This window comes from Passer domesticus, unplaced genomic scaffold (assembly GCF_036417665.1).
Source record: "Passer domesticus isolate bPasDom1 unplaced genomic scaffold, bPasDom1.hap1 HAP1_SCAFFOLD_60, whole genome shotgun sequence".
Classification (NCBI taxonomy): Eukaryota; Metazoa; Chordata; class Aves; order Passeriformes; family Passeridae; genus Passer; species Passer domesticus.
In genome coordinates this window covers 301,294-317,694 of record NW_026990165.1, presented here as the reverse complement: position 1 = coordinate 317,694, position 16,401 = coordinate 301,294, and the positions used below count along the sequence as shown (strand labels likewise).

The window sequence follows — 16,401 nt, the reverse complement described above, 5'->3', positions numbered from 1 at the left end:
CTCAAGAATGCCACAGGAGGAGAGAGAAATGTCAACAGCCCTGTGTTTTTTGTCTATAATTTCATTATTTTCATGAAAACATCCATTCCCATCTCCACATTTTTTGTGTTTCTAATTATTCATATACCAAAATACTTCTTTTTTAATTCTTTATCTATTGCAATTGGTAATTTTTATGTCCTCGTTCTTTAAAAAAATCCACAAGCCATTTTAGCCTCTGGCTCTCAAAGGTCGTTTCCTACCTGTCTGTTTTAAATCAGGGCTACAATTCTTTAATGGAATTGAGACAGATCCAGGAAATGCACACCAGGCACACCAGTGATTCCTCTTGTGGAATATCATGGCCCTGTCATAAGCCTCTTTTCTTTTCTTACCCACGCCCCCCCCTCCCCCCCCCCCCCCCCCATCAGCTCAACATTTAGTTGCAAACTTAAACAAGATGAGCAAAATAACAACGCTGCTGTGGGCCTTTGGGATCACCCTTGCTGATCTTTCTGCTTTTTCTGTTGAGCAAGGCTCTGATCCAGGCAAAGAGATTGCACTTAGTGACACAGAACCATTTGGCTGGAACTCTGCTGATTTCTAGTAACAGCTGGAGGCCTGGATCTCCACAGGATGCTTTGGCTGTCCCAGGCTTTGTTGGCTTTTGGCTGCAAATACCATTGCCCTTGCTTTCTTATCCAGACATACCATGGCTTGGCAAAAACTGCCCAGTGGGCCATATTCCAAAGGCAGTTTGGGCTGGAGTTTGTGAAGGAAGGAGACCCTTATCCAATTGCAAACCACATTAAAAAATTTGTAAAAGAGAACTTCCCATCCTTAACAAATAACTGACAATTCAGAAGTGGATACAGAACTTATTTACAGAATGAAAAGGAAGGGAATTTTCCAATGGAGTTTTGGTTTCTGTAGTTTTTATTCTGACTCCCACTCACAAATAGTACTGGAGAAAATCATGTCCCTGGAAGTGTCAGTGTCTTCTGCCTGCCATGAATTGTTTGGCTGCAACCATCAGAGGCATCAGGCTGGAGACAGGCTCGGCTGATGTTAGGAACAGGAGCTGCCCCAAGGAGAAAAAAATGAATGAACTTGTACCTCCCAAACCCATCTCCCCACAGGCTCAAGCAGGATTCCTTTGGTTCTCAGAAATACACAGATATAGGGCTGAGAAGACCATCTGGATCTATGTGTTCATGCCCAAGACCTTGCTGATGCTGTTTGGGTTTTGCCATTTTTCTTTTCTATGTTTTCTGTATTCTTTGCACATATATTTGTAGCTCTGTAAGCTACTCTATTAGTGACTAGTTTTCCCAACACTTTTCCATGGCCTTTCCCTAAGCATAAAGACAAACTTCCAGAGCTCCAAGTACCGGGGGTAGAAGGCCCCAGTGCTATCTTGGTTCTTCCTGGGACAGACCCCTCCAGGCAGCTGGTGGAGTCACCATCCCTGGAAGTGTTTCAGAAAAGACTGGATGTGGCACTAGGTGCCGTGGTTTAGTTGAGGTGTTAGGGCATGGGTTGGACTCCATGATCTTGAAGGTGTCTTCCAACCCAGTGATTCTGTGATTCTGTGACTGAGGGAGCTTTCCCTGCAGACTAGGAAAGGGCTCCGGGGGCCCTTGGCCAAGGACGGGGATCAGGGCTCAGGGAAAAGCAGCAAAAGGCTCAAGGCGAAGGTGAGAGGGCAGAGCTGCCACACCGTGGCCCAGCAAGAGCCTCATCTGCTCCTCCTCAGGCCGCACCATCCGCGCTGCCGTTTGCGGCGCCGGCGGCTCCTCTCGCTGCGGGGCTCCAGCGCGTCCCGGGGGCCGGGCCCGTCCTCTTCGGGAAGCGCCGGAGCCTCGGAGGCGAGTGGCTGCTGCTGCGGCCGGGCGGGGAGAGCTGCGGCCGCGGCCCCGGGCACGGCGAGCTGCCGCTATGGCCGGCTCCTGCCGCGGCTCCTGCCCGGCGGGCACAGACACGGCCGAGGGCTGCCCGGGAGCTCCGTGCCGGTCCGCAGCGGGCCTGGCCGGGCTGCTGCTCTCCGCGGCCTCTGCCCGCCCCTGCCGGCCCCGCCGCGCTCCCGCTGCCTCTGCCGCAGCCGGGCCCACACGGGAGGCGGCACATTCCGGCCGGCTCGCAAAAGCCCTGCCCGCAAACCCCCCGCATGGCCTCGGCTCAGGCACAGGCTGCCGGCGTCCTCGCAGCTGCGAGCCGGGCCTGGCCGCTGCCGGCCTCGGGCAGAGCTCCCGCCTGTGTCTCCATGGCCGCGGCTGCTTGGCACAGCGGGCTGAGCACAGCCAGCGCCAGGAGCAGCTCTTCACGGCCCGGGCTCAGGGCACTCCGAGCTGCAGGCAGCACAGAAGAGGGCTCTTTGTTTCACCTCTTCTTTCAGCGCTGCTAAGAATGTAGCCTGCAGCAAGCTGAGAACACCAGAGCACGGAGCCCTTTGCAGGCAGGGCTGTGTCTGCTGGAGGGGCAGAGGGAGCCCAGCAGGGATCAGACACAAACCAGCAGGGCACTGAGGAGCCCCTGTGGTGGCAGTGAGCAGCTCCGGGCTCTGGGCGCTGCTGCTGACATTTTCTATTGAGCCATCTCCAAGGTCTTCTCTTGTGCTCTGTATTTCTAAGTGTCTTCCCTCTTGCTTCTTGGTTTTGCTTGTCTCCTGCACCTTCATTTCCCCAAATTTTCCTACCCTGTCAGCAGCGACCCCCATCCACAACTGCCTATGAAATATGAACCAAGCAGCTGGTTGTTCTACACATCAGCAATGTGTAGAATCCAATGGCTCAGGAATTCTTATGTCAGGGCCCTGTCTGTGCCTTATGCTTGTCAGCACCTCCTTCTCTGTGCAAAAACTAGTGATGAGTGGAGGTTTTTTGCCTAAGAGGTCCTGAGAAGCAAATGCTGTGCTGGGATTCTCATGAGTGGATCCATTAAGTTCATTGCTGGGAAACACAAAAGAATGCCAAGGCAGCAGATCAGCTGGGAGCTGGTCACTCCCTGCAAAGGGCTCAGGTATGATGTGGGAATACCACGTTCCAGGGTGGGCAAGAAGGATCAATGTGCTCAAGGTGCAGCTGCTGAGGTTTGGGTTCACCTGGAGCACAGTCAGGGGTGGTGAGCACTGGAAGATCCAGCTGCAGTCCCCATCCATGTCCCTTTCAGTGATGGCTTGAGCCTGGATCCAGAGCGCCCTGGGGGGCTCCTGGGGCTGGCTTTGCACTCAGGGTGAGGATGGCCAGGAGCCACTGAGGCCGGCAGTGGGGACCAAGGCTAGGGCTCGTGGCCTGGCAGGTGTGGCTCTGGGGGCTGGGACATGCCAGGGCATGGCTCACTGCCACTGTCCTCCAGAGCCCTGGCTAGCTCTGTGATGCTCCAGGGGCAATGGCGAGAGCAGGGAAGTGGCTAGACTGGGGTTTTGCCTGAGGCAGAACCTCTAAGCCAGCCCAGCAGTAGAGACCCTGGAGGAGCCACGAGCACCGAGTGAAGGAGGCAGAGGAGGCTCTTCTGCAGTGCAAAGTCCAGCAAATTTATTAGGAGAGGCAAGGACAGGTTACACAGGACAGAACTGCCAAACGGGACCACAAGCTGAGCTCTCGCTCGGCTCTTGCTGTCTGCGAAGGTGCTGCGAGCTGTGGTGGCTGCACTCAGCCTTGGCTGGGAGGATGATCTGTTTTTAAAAACTCTTAAAACAGGGCGCAGGCACCATATAGTAACCAATAAATGAGTCTCAGGGTGTGGTTTTGAGGACTGCAACAAATCAGAACAAGGGGAGGACAGAGGGTTGGGATAGGGATTGGATCTTAGGGTGAGGGACAGGGAACTTTCTGGAACAAAGGGTAGGGTTTGGGCTGATGGACAGGGCAAAGGGGCCGGGTTGTTTTGCCAGACAGGGAAAAATCTGGGAAGGAGGGAGGGGATTCCTGGAGGGACAGTTGGGTAGGAGGGCATAAGGCAGGGGAGAAACTAACTGTGATAACTCGGGGAACACCTGAACATACGACAAGCTAATAGAACATTGGACTCAATAAACTAACACGCCGCAACCCAGGAATTGAGGCTCTCAGCAGCTGCGAGGTGGCAGTGTTAGAACACGCAGCAGCTGGGGGAAGCCATCTCTCAGCTCTTGCTGTGTGGGAAGGTGCTGCGAGCTGTGGTGGCTGCACTCAGCCTTGGCTGGGAGGATCATCTGTACCAGGGAGAGCAGAAAGCTGCCATGGTGAGCAGAACATGCTCAGAGCACTGCAGTGCAGAGAATGATACTGCCCCTGAAGTGCAAAAAGCGTGAAAGTGTAGAATTCTGTGCAGCACTGTGGTACAAATTTTCTCTTCTAGGACATGTCCCTTTTTGTATTCTGTAGACAAATTATCAGGATTTATAGAATACATTGGGGCTTTTTCATAAGGGTTTTGGGAGAACTCTCAAGTTTATTTTTATTTGTATTTTACATCCAGCATTTATACGGATTTTTCTTATTGTTCTTTTGTAAGTATTTAGGGAACAAATATGCAAGCATTTTTAATCCCTTGGGATATTGTGATTTGTATCCTCAGAAAGAGAACCTTGTTGAACAAGTGTGAAGACACCAAGACAGGGAAAATAGCATAAAAGTGTTTTAAAACAGGGCATATATTGAGGACTGCAGAACTGAGTAATTCCTCCAAGGGGGGAATTAGCAAGGTATATTACCAAGAGTTATTGCCAAGATACTTCCTGAAATCAAGGGAAATGTGACCTGCAGCCATACAAAGTACAGCCAAAGCAAATGAAAACCCTTTGGAAAAGAGGGAATGTTGCCAGTGATATCAATCTGCTGGGATAACTGAGGGATGCCCACCATCCTTGCACTGCATTCCTCAGTATCTGCAGTGTGCTTTCTTCCAATTTCTGTCAAGTGAAAAAGCAGCTGCCATTGCTTTATGTTAACTTCAGTTCTTAGGAGAATTACCAAGCACCATAAATGTTTTTTGTAGCTGAGCAGGACTTGAGTTTCCCAAAATCTTCTACAAAGCAGAAAGGAACCACACAGTTACTTCTGCTGATGATAGTGAAGGGTTTCGTGAAAGGAGATGTATGAGAACATTGCATTCTAAAACTTCCACATTCAAGAAAACATGAGTGCACTTAGAATAAAACATACAAGGCTAGCATAACATCAGAACAGGATAAAACGAAATTACTAGACAGGAAGTGATGTATCAGAAATTAAATGTTTAATTTCTGATACATCTGCATGCATTTGCAAGCTAAAACAGAAAAAGAAAGACAGATAAAAAGGAATGAAGGTTTTAAAATTGCACTGTGCAGGAGAGTAAACCACCAGTGTAAACAGAGCTGAGAGATTCAGCTTGGAGTTGTATTAGAGTGGAATCCATTCACTGAAGGTTTCTGGTGCACACAAGTGCACCAGACTGAGATAAAAAGGAGCAAAGTTTAATTTCTGAAAGCCATTTAGATTCCTGGAAGCATTGTCTAGAGATCTAAAAAGCTAAAGCCTCAGAGAATCTGAACCTAAAACCTCCCCAAATCAATTGATAAGGTAGGATGGGCACATCTCTGCTGTTTTCAGAGTCAATGAAACTGACAAGGAGAGTCTGGAAATTAGGAATGCCAACCCAGATTTTATCTGCATTACTTTAAGAACACCTTAATAAGGCACATTAGGAACTCAACACTAACATTCTCACTCTGCTCTATTTACTTTACTTTGAATACAGGCTGGTGGAAGGAGAGATCTGGCTTTAATTTCTCCCCAAGTTACCTGTTGCACTTTCAGGTTAGGAGTACACGTTAAATGCAGCTAATCACTCTCTCTATCCATGAATATTCCACTAGTGAACTGACATATAGAAACATCCTTCTTATCTTTGTACCTTCCTAAGTGGTGCCCTAATGAACTGGAGACTTGCATAAATCACACAGAACATCTCCAGAATTGCTGAAATGAACATTTAATTCCACTACAAGGGGTTCTGAGAAAACACTCCACAGGATCACTGAACAAACTCAAGCTTGGAAGAGAAATATTCATTTTAGCACTGATCAAGGGGAAAGAAAAAGAAATGCTGCAAAAATTCCAAGTGGAAGATAAGGAGAAAGACAGGGAGCAGAGGAAGAACAAGGCCCTGTCAGATGAGCGGTGGAAGGTAACTTTGTGCCCCAGCGCTGTCAGAGGACGTTCCCTGTCATTGGTGCAAGCAGCTGGAGACAGAAATACTGCTTGATTTGGGGGCCACAGTCTAGGTAAGTGCAGAGGTGGTTCAATAACGTGACATGAGGGAGTTCCCCCAGAGCAACTGGGATGCCTGAAAGAAGTGAACAGCTCACCACAGCCTGGCCCGCTTGGCTGCTTTTCCTTCCGACCCTCCTGGGGAGGCTCTGACATTTCCTCTTCCCTGATGGAAGTGCAGCTGCTGCCAAGGGAAACGTCCCCATACTGACTCAGTGTTCCCTTTGCTTCCCACATGTCCCATCTGCTGTCCCTGTCCAGGAGAGCTGCTCTGCACGGGAGGAGGAGACCGAGGGAGAGCCTGGGAACATGGGGGGCTGCAATCCCTGCTGATCTGGTTCTGTTTATGGATGGGTAGAGTTAGACTTGGATAGTTACAAGTGTAGGGATATTTACATACATTGAATGATATTTGTATAGATATTATGAACGTGTATCTAGTTGCATTTATGGATGTATGTTATGTATGTATATATATGTGTTTGTGTGTGTGTAAACATATATAAAAACATAGATATGTATGCAGTTATATATATGTGTACCTATGTTCACTTTACGTCCCTGCTTTGTTATATTCACATATGTGTACAGTTGTACAGCTCTATAGTTCCACTGTTACAGTTAGATGGATTTTTCTATTGGTACACTGATATTTGTATTTATAGATAGGATTCTTAAGAATATGTTTACATATGTCTTACTATATGTCATATGTAACACTTAATATATATTTACACTGCACATTGTTGTGGTGTATTTAATTCTATTGAAACGCGTATGGATTTGTACAGTTCTGAAATTGTGTTCATTTAGTTCTAGGCCTAGGGTTATTTAGAGAGGAATATTGATATTCCTGTGTTTGTGTATGGGCTGTTCAGTTGTAGTAATTTGTAATCAATTTAGTTGTTAAGCTTTGATTGATATTTGTTTCTAATTAGTGTTTGTAGAGTGTTTCAGTACATTAGGTTTTTTTAACTGTATTTGATATTTGTAAATATTTACATTGCATGATAGTAGGAAAAAATTTGTTTTGCAACCTTAAATTGATATTTGTATGTTGACATCGCCAGTGTAGCAATTTATAAAAATTTCATTTTTTTAACCTAAGTTGATTTTTGTGTATTTATTTAGTGTTGCAGCGCTGCAGGGTGGTAGAAATGCTGCAATCTTCTTGGAGGCGTCTCCTTCATAAGCCGCTCAGCGGAAGGCCACGAGAACAGCCATTTCCAGTCCATGCACATGCACACGCCACAGACAGCTCAGCACAGGAAGGCAGGAAGGGTCTTTGCATGGCATATTCCAGCAAGGGTTTTACTGTATCCAGCACGCCAGAGGGACCAGAGACAAAAGACCAAACCATGTGGTCTGCAGGACTTCAGTGTGGGGTCAGTGACCGGTGACCTGAGGGCACAGGGGCGGGCACAGGGCAGGGCCAAGGGCAGCAACCTGTAGGGGGATGAGGGATGAATAATTGGGGTGGGCGGTGTCAGCTGGCCAGTGGGGGAGGCAATCTGATGTGGATTGGCAGAAGTGCTGCAGAGCGTCAGGGGTTAAGTCTTCTCTATCAGCCTAGGTTGGGAAAACTCTGTGATATGATCTTCCTTGAGGGGGAGGAGTCAGAGGATTCCACAATTCCCCTGTTTTTTCTTACTATGAAGATTTCCCCAGTGGATCTCTGCAGACACTTAACTAAACAGGGAAACATGAGTAAAAACAATGATTGCAACCCGAAAAATTCCTCTAACAAATGATGAAACCTATCCTGTCAACCCCCATTGTCTGAAAAGTTCATTGATGCCATCTGGGTTCTTCTCAACTTTTAAGTCCTTTACTTGCTCCCTCAGCTCTGGATGTTTAGATGGATGGATGTTGGGTGTGAAGAAATTTGAAGCAGTACATCCTTTCAAAGTTGTGGCAGCTGTGTCCATGGTGACCAGTGAAAAGTGTATTGCTGCTGGTTTTAGAGTGTTACATGCTTGGTGTTATTAGCATTTGGTAGCAGCTCAGTGCTTAGGAGGTAGCACTGGTTTGCTTACTGAGCAAGCACTTTCGATTCTCTTAGCATTTGTTTTAAGTTTTTGCAGCATTAACCCCAGGGACCAATATTGAGGCTTCTATTTTCTTTTTTCTGCCTCAAAAATCAATATTGTTTCTGCAGCCAGATTTGAACTGATGGAAAAATCTCTTGTGCTTAATTTTTTTGGTCACGAATTATGGTAATGCTAGGTGCTAGCAGAGCAGGTTTCCCCAAGTCACAGGGTGTTTTGACCATGGCACCATTTATTTGCTGGTGGGGAGTAAGGTTTCCAAGAGGCTTCATGGGAGAACAGGGCTCCCTCAGAGGTAATTTCTCAGAGAACAACCTGTAAATAGAATACATTGGCAAGAAAAAAATTAAATTGTGATAGGCTGCAAGATTTAGTAAAGATTGAGTATTTGCAAATTTCAATTCACAGATTTGTTACATCCAGACTACACAGAGAGACAAAACTGTATTTAGTTGCACATCCTTTTAGTAAGGCTGTTAGAGGGTTTTACCTCTCTGCTTTCCAATGGTTTTAAAGACTTGATATTCTTAAGACAAATTTACTGGGGTCTTCCAACTACCCTTATAAAAAGGAGACACAGTTGTGCTGTTAGAATATAACAGAATGTTGAAAACTGAAAGCATTCTTAAAAGCTTGCAAAAAATAACTATAAAAGAAGCTATGCCTTCTTAAAAAAAATTATTTTTATTTTATCAGATGACTTGCGTGTGTTTGAGCAATTGCACATTGGTATATATCTTTGCATGAAATTCACACATGTAGAACACAAAGTCTTATAAACTTCTGAAGATGCTGCAGCTGCTGAGGTTTGGGTTCACCTGGAGCACAGTCAGGGGTGGTGAGCACTGGAAGATCCAGCTGCAGTCCCCATCCATGTCCCTTTCAGTGATGGCTTGAGGGTGTCTCAGCCTGGATCCAGAGCACCCTGGGGGGCTCCTGGGGCTGGCTTTGCACTCAGGGTGAGGATGGCCAGGAGCCACTGAGGCCGGCAGTGGGGACCAAGGCTGGGGCTCATGGCCGGGCAGGTGTGGCTCTGGGGGCTGGGAGATGCCAGGGCAGGGGTCACAGTGGGAGCTGTGAGCAGGGGCACAGCCAGATTGGCAGCTGAGTGACATGGTTCTGCTGGCTGTGACATCACAGAGGAGAGGTCACACTGACCTCTGTGTCAGGAGCAGCTCTGGGCAGTTGGATTCTGGCAGCCAGTGAGTGCACATGCAGGGAAAATGCTGGTCTGGACGGGGGCTGGGAAAGGTGCCCTGGGGATTTAAAGCCAGAGTGAGAGCTGGGACCCTCAGGGCAGGGCACTGTCCCCAGGGCTGAGGGAAGTGGGGCTTGGGGCTCTCAATGTGGCAGGTGCCCAGAGAGGCTCTGGGGACATTGCAGGTGTCACCAGCTCCCTGGTCCCTCCCAGCCAGACATGCTGAGCCCCCTTTCTCCCACCAGGCCATGTCTCCAACACTGGCCTTCATCCTGGCCCTGTTATTCACCCCCAGTGGGTTGAAAGCAGACATGAAAATTGATAAAGATGCGGTCAGGCGGATCCGGGAGCGCGAGGAATTTCTGCATCGGGAGATGACTCGGCTCCTGCGGGAGGTGGATGACAACAATTCCATCATGGAAAGCCTGCTCCTTTCTGTACGACAGCTGCTGTGGCTGCCTTGGCTGACCATAGCTGGGCAGAAAGGGAATCCAGCAATTGAAAGGAATGAAGCTGAAAGGATGCAAGAGCGCAAGGAGTATCTGCAGCAGGAAATGACTCGGCTCCTGCAGGAGATTGATGGCAACAATTCCATCATGGAAAGCTTTTTCCTTTGTCTATGGCAGCTGCTGTGGCTGCCTCTGCTCCCTCTGGCCTTCTGGCTGGTCACGAGATGGAAGTGTGGCTCTGCCAGACACAGCACGCAGGAGGAATCCATCAGCAAGATGAATATTGTCAGGGTGAAGTTCAGCAGCAAGGAGAAGGTGAGTGAGCATGAGAAGGACAAGGGTGCAGACAGGGGTGGCAGCATTTTGGCTGTGCCCAGCCCATTCACCAATGGGCAGATCCAGGACAAGGCGGGAGGGGGCTGTGAGCAAACTGATCTCATTGGGAATGTTCCTCCTCATTTCTGTGGGATCAAATTGGACAGTCCCTAAAGGTCACTACCAAGCCCAGCTGTTCTGTGATTCTGTGATTCTGCAGCAGGGCCTGCCCAGCACGAAGGTGCTGCAGGAGCTGGTGGACGAGCTCCTGGGTGTCTGCTGAGTGCTCTCCTGGAGGAGCTTCATGCCGGAGCTGCACCCAGCTGCCGGGACGGACACCAGCCCCGCAGCCTGCAGCGTCCAGGAGAGCAGCAGCAGCTACCGCACGCTGGTCATCCTGCGGCCACCCCCCGGCCACTGCTTCAGCCCGGAGAGCACCAAGCGGCCGCCAGCCAGGCGCATCCGTGTGGCGCTGGAGTGCCTGTGCTCCGGGGAGCAGCTGCTGGGGCACACGTGCTTCCTGCACGCCGCTGGTGGCCAGCTGCCCACGGATCAGGAGTGGTACCTGCTGGACACCCTCTGCACGGGCTCCTACTTGGACCTGCAGAAAGTCACCCGCTGGGTGCAGATGTTGGTGCTGTCGGCCTGGCCGCTTCTGCCGCAGTCGCGCCACTGCCAGCTCACGGCGCTGCCCTCCAGCAAGTCCTGCAGCTTCCGGCTGAGCGGCGCCTCTGGCCTGCACTGCAGCATTGAGATGGCTCTGGCCGTGCAGCTCGGCAGCTCAGGGGCCTGCCTGAGCCTTGAGTAGGCAGCAGCCGGCTCTGCCAGCAGCACCGTGTGGGCCAGAGAGCTGCCACCTCTCAGACTCACTGCCGCGATGGCGCTGCTGCTGGGGTGACTGCATTGCAGGCAAAAAGGAGTTGGGGAAGGTGAAGGGAACCATTCCTCATGGGACATTTTTTGTTTTCTGTTAGGATTCTTTAGTTCCTTATTCTGATATCTGAAAAATGCAGCCAGACCATAATAATTCTAAAACCTCCCAAGGCAGAGCTGAGAAGGTTAACATGATTTCAAATACGTAGAAGTTTATGGTGAGAAAAATTAGACATCCATAGGAGTTTTCGTATGCCACCTTTTTTTTTCCATTAAAAAAATAAAATATAGTTCTTTGACTCATATTTGGTCTCCCAACATGTCACTTGTGATGAGAATGCAGACAAGTCACAAACATTAGTAAATTGTCAATAGAAGCAACTGTGGTGGCAATTCAAAATTTCATTGGCTCTCCCCCAGCTCCATCTCAACTCCAGGAAGGTTTCTATAAACAGGAAAGAGAAATTTGGCCCACTACATACCCATTATGAAAAGGAAGGAAAAGCCTCCTCTATGTAAGCCAAAGGTGACAGAGTCTAAGTGAAAAATTATTATCACATCTCGATTTAAAACTGCTGGCAGCTGCCCCACTCCCAGACTGGTTGTGCTGATCTTCAGCAGGGAAGTGGGTATGTTCCTATAAAAAGAAAAAAAGACAAACTTCCTGGTTAAAACCACCCTGTGAAACTGCATCAACTCCGGGATCTGTAGGGCTGGGTCCTAACTTGTATTGCGTGAAGTGCTCGCTGCACTGCTCTTGTTACTTTCCCCAACTTAATGACTACTATTACACTAATTGCAAGCATAACTTAGCACCAGCAGAGAACCTCCTCTGTTGGGGTGCATTAGTTTTAAGTTGGTTTATTCCTGTGCCCCCCATTCCTGTTTATGGTTCTGCCCGGGCTCTCTCTCTCTCCCTCTTCTAGATCGCCCCGTCAGTTGCACTTTTCCCCTCCCCTTCCCTACGAGTTATCTCTCCTAATCCCTCCCTGGCTGCCTGTCTGTTATTCGGTGTCCACACCCTTCCATCCAGAACCTTCTGCCTTGGACATTGAATGATTGGACCAGGGGTCAGGGTTCAACCCTCAGTTTATTCCCACTGGAGATCCGAGATGTTTGTTACGTGTTATTCCCTCCTCTCAAAAATTTAGATTGGTCATTGTATTCTGGTTATAAGGCCCTGCCGGGCATGCCTTTTTGTCCGCGCACGACGCACTTTCAATAAAACACCTTCCTTTTCCCTGTCGGCGCGGTCCTGTCTTTCTCCTGTGGGTCGCAGCCCGGCTCCTCTCCAAACGGCTCCGTGGATTCTCGCTCTCCTGAAGGCATTCCGCCTTAAGCACTCTCCCCAGGAAGTCTCCCAGCGGGAGGGTGCCCTTCCCCCCTCAGTACTGCCGGCGGTGCTGGCCGCAGCTAGCCGGGAATCCAGAGACTCAGAGGCCAGCCGCCGCCGCTGCACTCCTCTTTGTCTTCCTTCCGGGTTAGAACAAAACAAATTTGAAGAGGAATAGTCCCTGAAAATTTGTTCCTCTACAACTCCAAGGTGATCCATACCAATTCTGTCTAAGAGACAGCAAGAGACAATAAACTCTTCCTGAAGCTCTTCTGTGGTCATGGCTGAGGGAGCTTTTCCTGCAGCCCTGGAAAGGGCTCCAGGGGCCCTTGGCTGAGGATGGGGATCAAGGCTCAGGGAAAAGAACCAAAGGGCTCAAGGGAAAGGCTGAGAGGGCAGAGCTGCCACAGCGTGGCACAGAAAGAGCCTCATCTTTTTTTTTTTTTTTCTTTTTTTTTTCTTTTTTTTTTCTTTTTTTTTTTTTTCTGTGAGGGAATGAAACCAAAGAAATTGGTCTCAGCATGCCTTCTGGGATGGCAGAGATCCCCACACATCAAACCCTAAGGGAATCTTTACTAATTAGACAAATCTTGCATATATCCTTCACTTGCAAACTGTTTGAAAATTGAGGCAAAGGCTTAGGGATGCCAGATGAGAGTAATGGCCTCATTCTAGTGACTGCATCTCTGTGCACTTTGCAAACTTGCAGAATTATTCCAGACAACTTAAAGAATGAAAGAGATTTTGTCTCTCCTATCTGCTCCCACGAAATCCCTGATGTTTCATTTTGTTCAGTGTCTTTTCTTTATGGTAAGGACAAGAGTGCGCCTAGTCAAGAGCACATTGCTATGGCATTTTTCCAACAGGCAAAAATATTCCTGTCTTCTGCTCACAGATTCTAAAGAAGAAAGAAAATCAGAAAAAAAAAATCAGAGGTTTTCAGAGGTCTTGGGAGGAAAAACAAATTTGTGAGAGTACAAACTCCGTCTTATCACTTGATCGTACATGGGTTTTGCCAGTCCATCTGCTTGGAGAAAGATTCACTTTGGGAAGTAGTTTTCAAAAGTATTCCTTGGTATTGAGGGGCACAATGTCACAATGCATCCCTCTGTGATGTCACAGCCCACTGCTCTCTGACACCAGCCTCCAACCCCTGTGACAGCACAAAAGGCATTGAAACTCCTTGGAACCCCAAGATAAGCAGGGAGAGAAGGTGAGGTCACAATCCAGCAATGCCTGATGTCATCATCCAGAGGTTGGTGACATCAGAGTCCTCTACCCTGTTGTCAGAGATGAGGTAATATTTTGCTGAACCCAAAAGGTTATTAGGTAAAACAATGAAAGTTGGTTCTGTGTGTTGTTATTTCTGGTTTGGATTTGCTCCAGTTAATTTGTTGGGTGCTGCTGTGAGCTGGGAAAGCAGCCAGGTTAAAGACCTGACCAAAAAGGAAGTAGGATCAGAGGAATGCGGACAGAAAAGTAGGCGGTGAGGAGAGAATAGAAATTCTCAAGTACCCAGGCAATGGGAAAGGGGACAGGGATTGCCCCTGGCCAGGAAAGGGGATAAAATATAGTGCTTGTTTTGGAGGGTGTGTGTGTTTGGCTCTTGGGGGAAAGAGGGCATACCTGCAGCTCAGGTGAATTGTTACTAATAAACAGATTTCTTTTGCCTCCACTACTTTGTGTGTCCATTTATTTGTATCTAAAAGTTCATTTCTAACACTGTGATGACACAGCAGGCCTTCCATCCGTGCAGGCTCATGTTGTCAGAGATAAAGGAAATCCTGTTTCCTAGTTTCAATTTCTACATCTCCATGATGCTCTCCCTCAGCCACCTGCATCACATCTCCCTGGCCCTGTCTCTAATGCCTGCTCCTGACACCTTGCCATGGTTTCCTGGGAACAGTCCTGGTCTCTACTCACAGGGCCTCTGGTCTCTCTCCCTGGGAGCGGCCATCACATCCAGGCCTTCCAGGCCAGGCCCTGTACAAGGTTTTGTCCCTTTTGGTTTAAAGGTCAGAGTTTGTCCTCTCTGCAGCCCTGCTGGATCGAGGGTGATGGGCACAAGGACACTTTGCAGCTGTGTTTAGGGCTGTGGGACTGTTCAGCCTTGCTTGCTCAGTAGAATGGATCCTGTCCAGGGGGCTCCAAACCCAGGAAGGAATTCTCTCTGCCTTTTGTTTTGGCAGCAGTTCTTTCATCTGCACAATGACAAGGCCAGGCCTCCATGCTGGCAGCACCCCTGAGGTGACAAGGACAGCATGTAGGCCCCTGAACAAAGGAAATCTGCAAATACACAAAGGGTGCCCCAGGGGTGCAGCTCGACTTTTCTCCTCCTGCCTTTTCTCCTCCATGCTGGCAGCACCCCTGAGGTGACAAGGACAGCATGTAGGCCCCTGAACAAAGGAAATCTGCAAATACACAAAGGGTGCCCCAGGGGTGCAGCTCGACTTTTCTCCTCCTGCCTGTGCTGAGTTGTCTTCCCCACCTGAATCCTGAAGCCTGGGAAGGGCACTGAGCCAGCAAGGTGCAGTCTGACACTTCACTGCTGACCAAACAAGGGCCCCTTCCCATTGTTCAAGCTGCAGAACTGTGGGAAGAAGGGAAAATGTGTCTGAATCAGGGCAGCCAGGCTGCCAGCAGGGTCTTGTGGGCCTCGCTGTGTTGTTGTGGGACACCTCGTAGGAACTGACCAAGTGAGGGACAGCTGGAAGCTCGGCTGGAGGAGAAGGTGGGGATTTTTCAAAGATTGGGATGCTGCAGTTAAATGTCCCAGTTCAAGGCTGCTGCTGATCTCAAACTGGGAGGGGCTGTTGACTCTCTTAAGTGACAAGACGCCATGCAGAGAGATGCAGAGAGATTGGAGCCTTGGATTTCCTGTGGGAAAAGGTGCTGCCCCCATGGCCCTGGGCCCAAGGCTGTGCCCCACAGGACATGAGTGCCACCCGTGGTGGGGCACGAGGGGAAGGCTGAGGAAGCAGAGCCCAGAGACTCTGTGGGGGAAATAACAACAATTTCTTTCTTGTCTCTGAAATAAGGGGCTGAAGGAGCCTTGCTGGTGCTACTGGCAGGGGGGGCTCTGGCAGGGGTGGGGAGACTCCTCAGGGTCTGGGGCCTTTCTCTCTCTGCCATGGTCAGGGACACTTTCCACTAGACCACATTCCTCAGACCCTCATCCAGCCTGACCCTGAACACTGCCAATGATGGGACATCCACAACATTCACAGGCATCCTGTTCCTGGCTTTCACTCCAGCAGAGGGGCAGAATTCCCTCCCTTGACTTGTTGGACATCCCTGTTTAGGCACAGGTACAGAGGGGTGTCAGGGCTGCAAGCACACAGTGCCAGCTCATATCCAGTATTTCCTTTCTCAAGGATGGCCCAGTCCTTCTGCACAGGGCTGTTCTCAATCCATCCATCACCCCTGCTGTTTTGCCAAGTTCTGGAATATACCTTTCTAAAGAGGAGGCATTTCGCACACTGGGAAAAAACTTGTAGGTCTAAGGAAAGGAGGCTGAGCCAAGTGGTGGCATTGAAATACAGGTGGGGTAGAAATTCCTCCTTGAGGAGAGGAATGGTTTGCAGGTTTGGATGCAGAATGTAACATTTGGGAAGGAGAAAAGGGCACAGAAATTGAGGCTTTCAGCAGCTGCGAGGTGGCAGTGTTAGAACACACAGCAGTTGGGGGAATCCGTCTCTCTCATTCAGGTTCTTGCTGTGTGGGAAGGTGCTGCGAGCTGTGGTGGCTGCACTCAGCCTTGGCTGGGAGGGTGATCTGTGGAAACTCCCCCATGGATCACCTGATGGAGAGACCCCTAAAAAGTTCTGTGCCAGGATTGAGATGAAATGGGACTTCTGAGTTTTCAGTCTTCAGGTTGTTGATTTTTTCTCTTATCAACAGTTCAGCACACTCTCTGCACACAAGACTTAGTGTACAAAGAGAGATGCACCAAAAAGTCACAAGACACACAGGT

The 16,401-nt window shown here is 49.1% G+C and overlaps 1 protein-coding gene and 1 long non-coding RNA gene across 2 annotated transcripts; one reads left to right on the top strand and one right to left on the bottom strand.

The window, feature by feature from the left end:
- The first annotated feature begins 6,419 nt into the window (after positions 1 to 6,419).
- LOC135292986 (uncharacterized) lies at positions 6,420 to 10,466 on the top strand. The gene is made up of 2 exons (XM_064407007.1): positions 6,420 to 7,597; positions 9,704 to 10,466. Exons 1-2 carry the CDS (start codon positions 7,370 to 7,372, stop codon positions 10,394 to 10,396), a joined length of 921 nt encoding a protein of 306 aa, XP_064263077.1. The 5' UTR covers positions 6,420 to 7,369; the 3' UTR covers positions 10,397 to 10,466.
- Positions 10,467 to 13,208: 2,742 nt separating this feature from the next.
- Positions 13,209 to 14,752, bottom strand: LOC135292984 (uncharacterized). The gene is made up of 2 exons (XR_010355128.1): positions 13,434 to 14,752; positions 13,209 to 13,326 (listed from the first exon to the last, which is right to left on the bottom strand). It is a non-coding gene; the product is annotated as an uncharacterized LOC135292984 (long non-coding RNA).
- Positions 14,753 to 16,401: the final 1,649 nt, after the last annotated feature.

Coding starts and splice junctions, on each gene's coding strand:
- LOC135292986 (XM_064407007.1), top strand. CDS start 7,370: ATGCTGCAATCTTCTTGGAGGCGTCTCCTTCATAAGCCGCTCAGCGGA. Junction 7,598..9,703: donor CTGCAGGACTTCAGTGTGGG/GTCAGTGACCGG, acceptor TTCTCCCACCAG/GCCATGTCTCCAACACTGGC.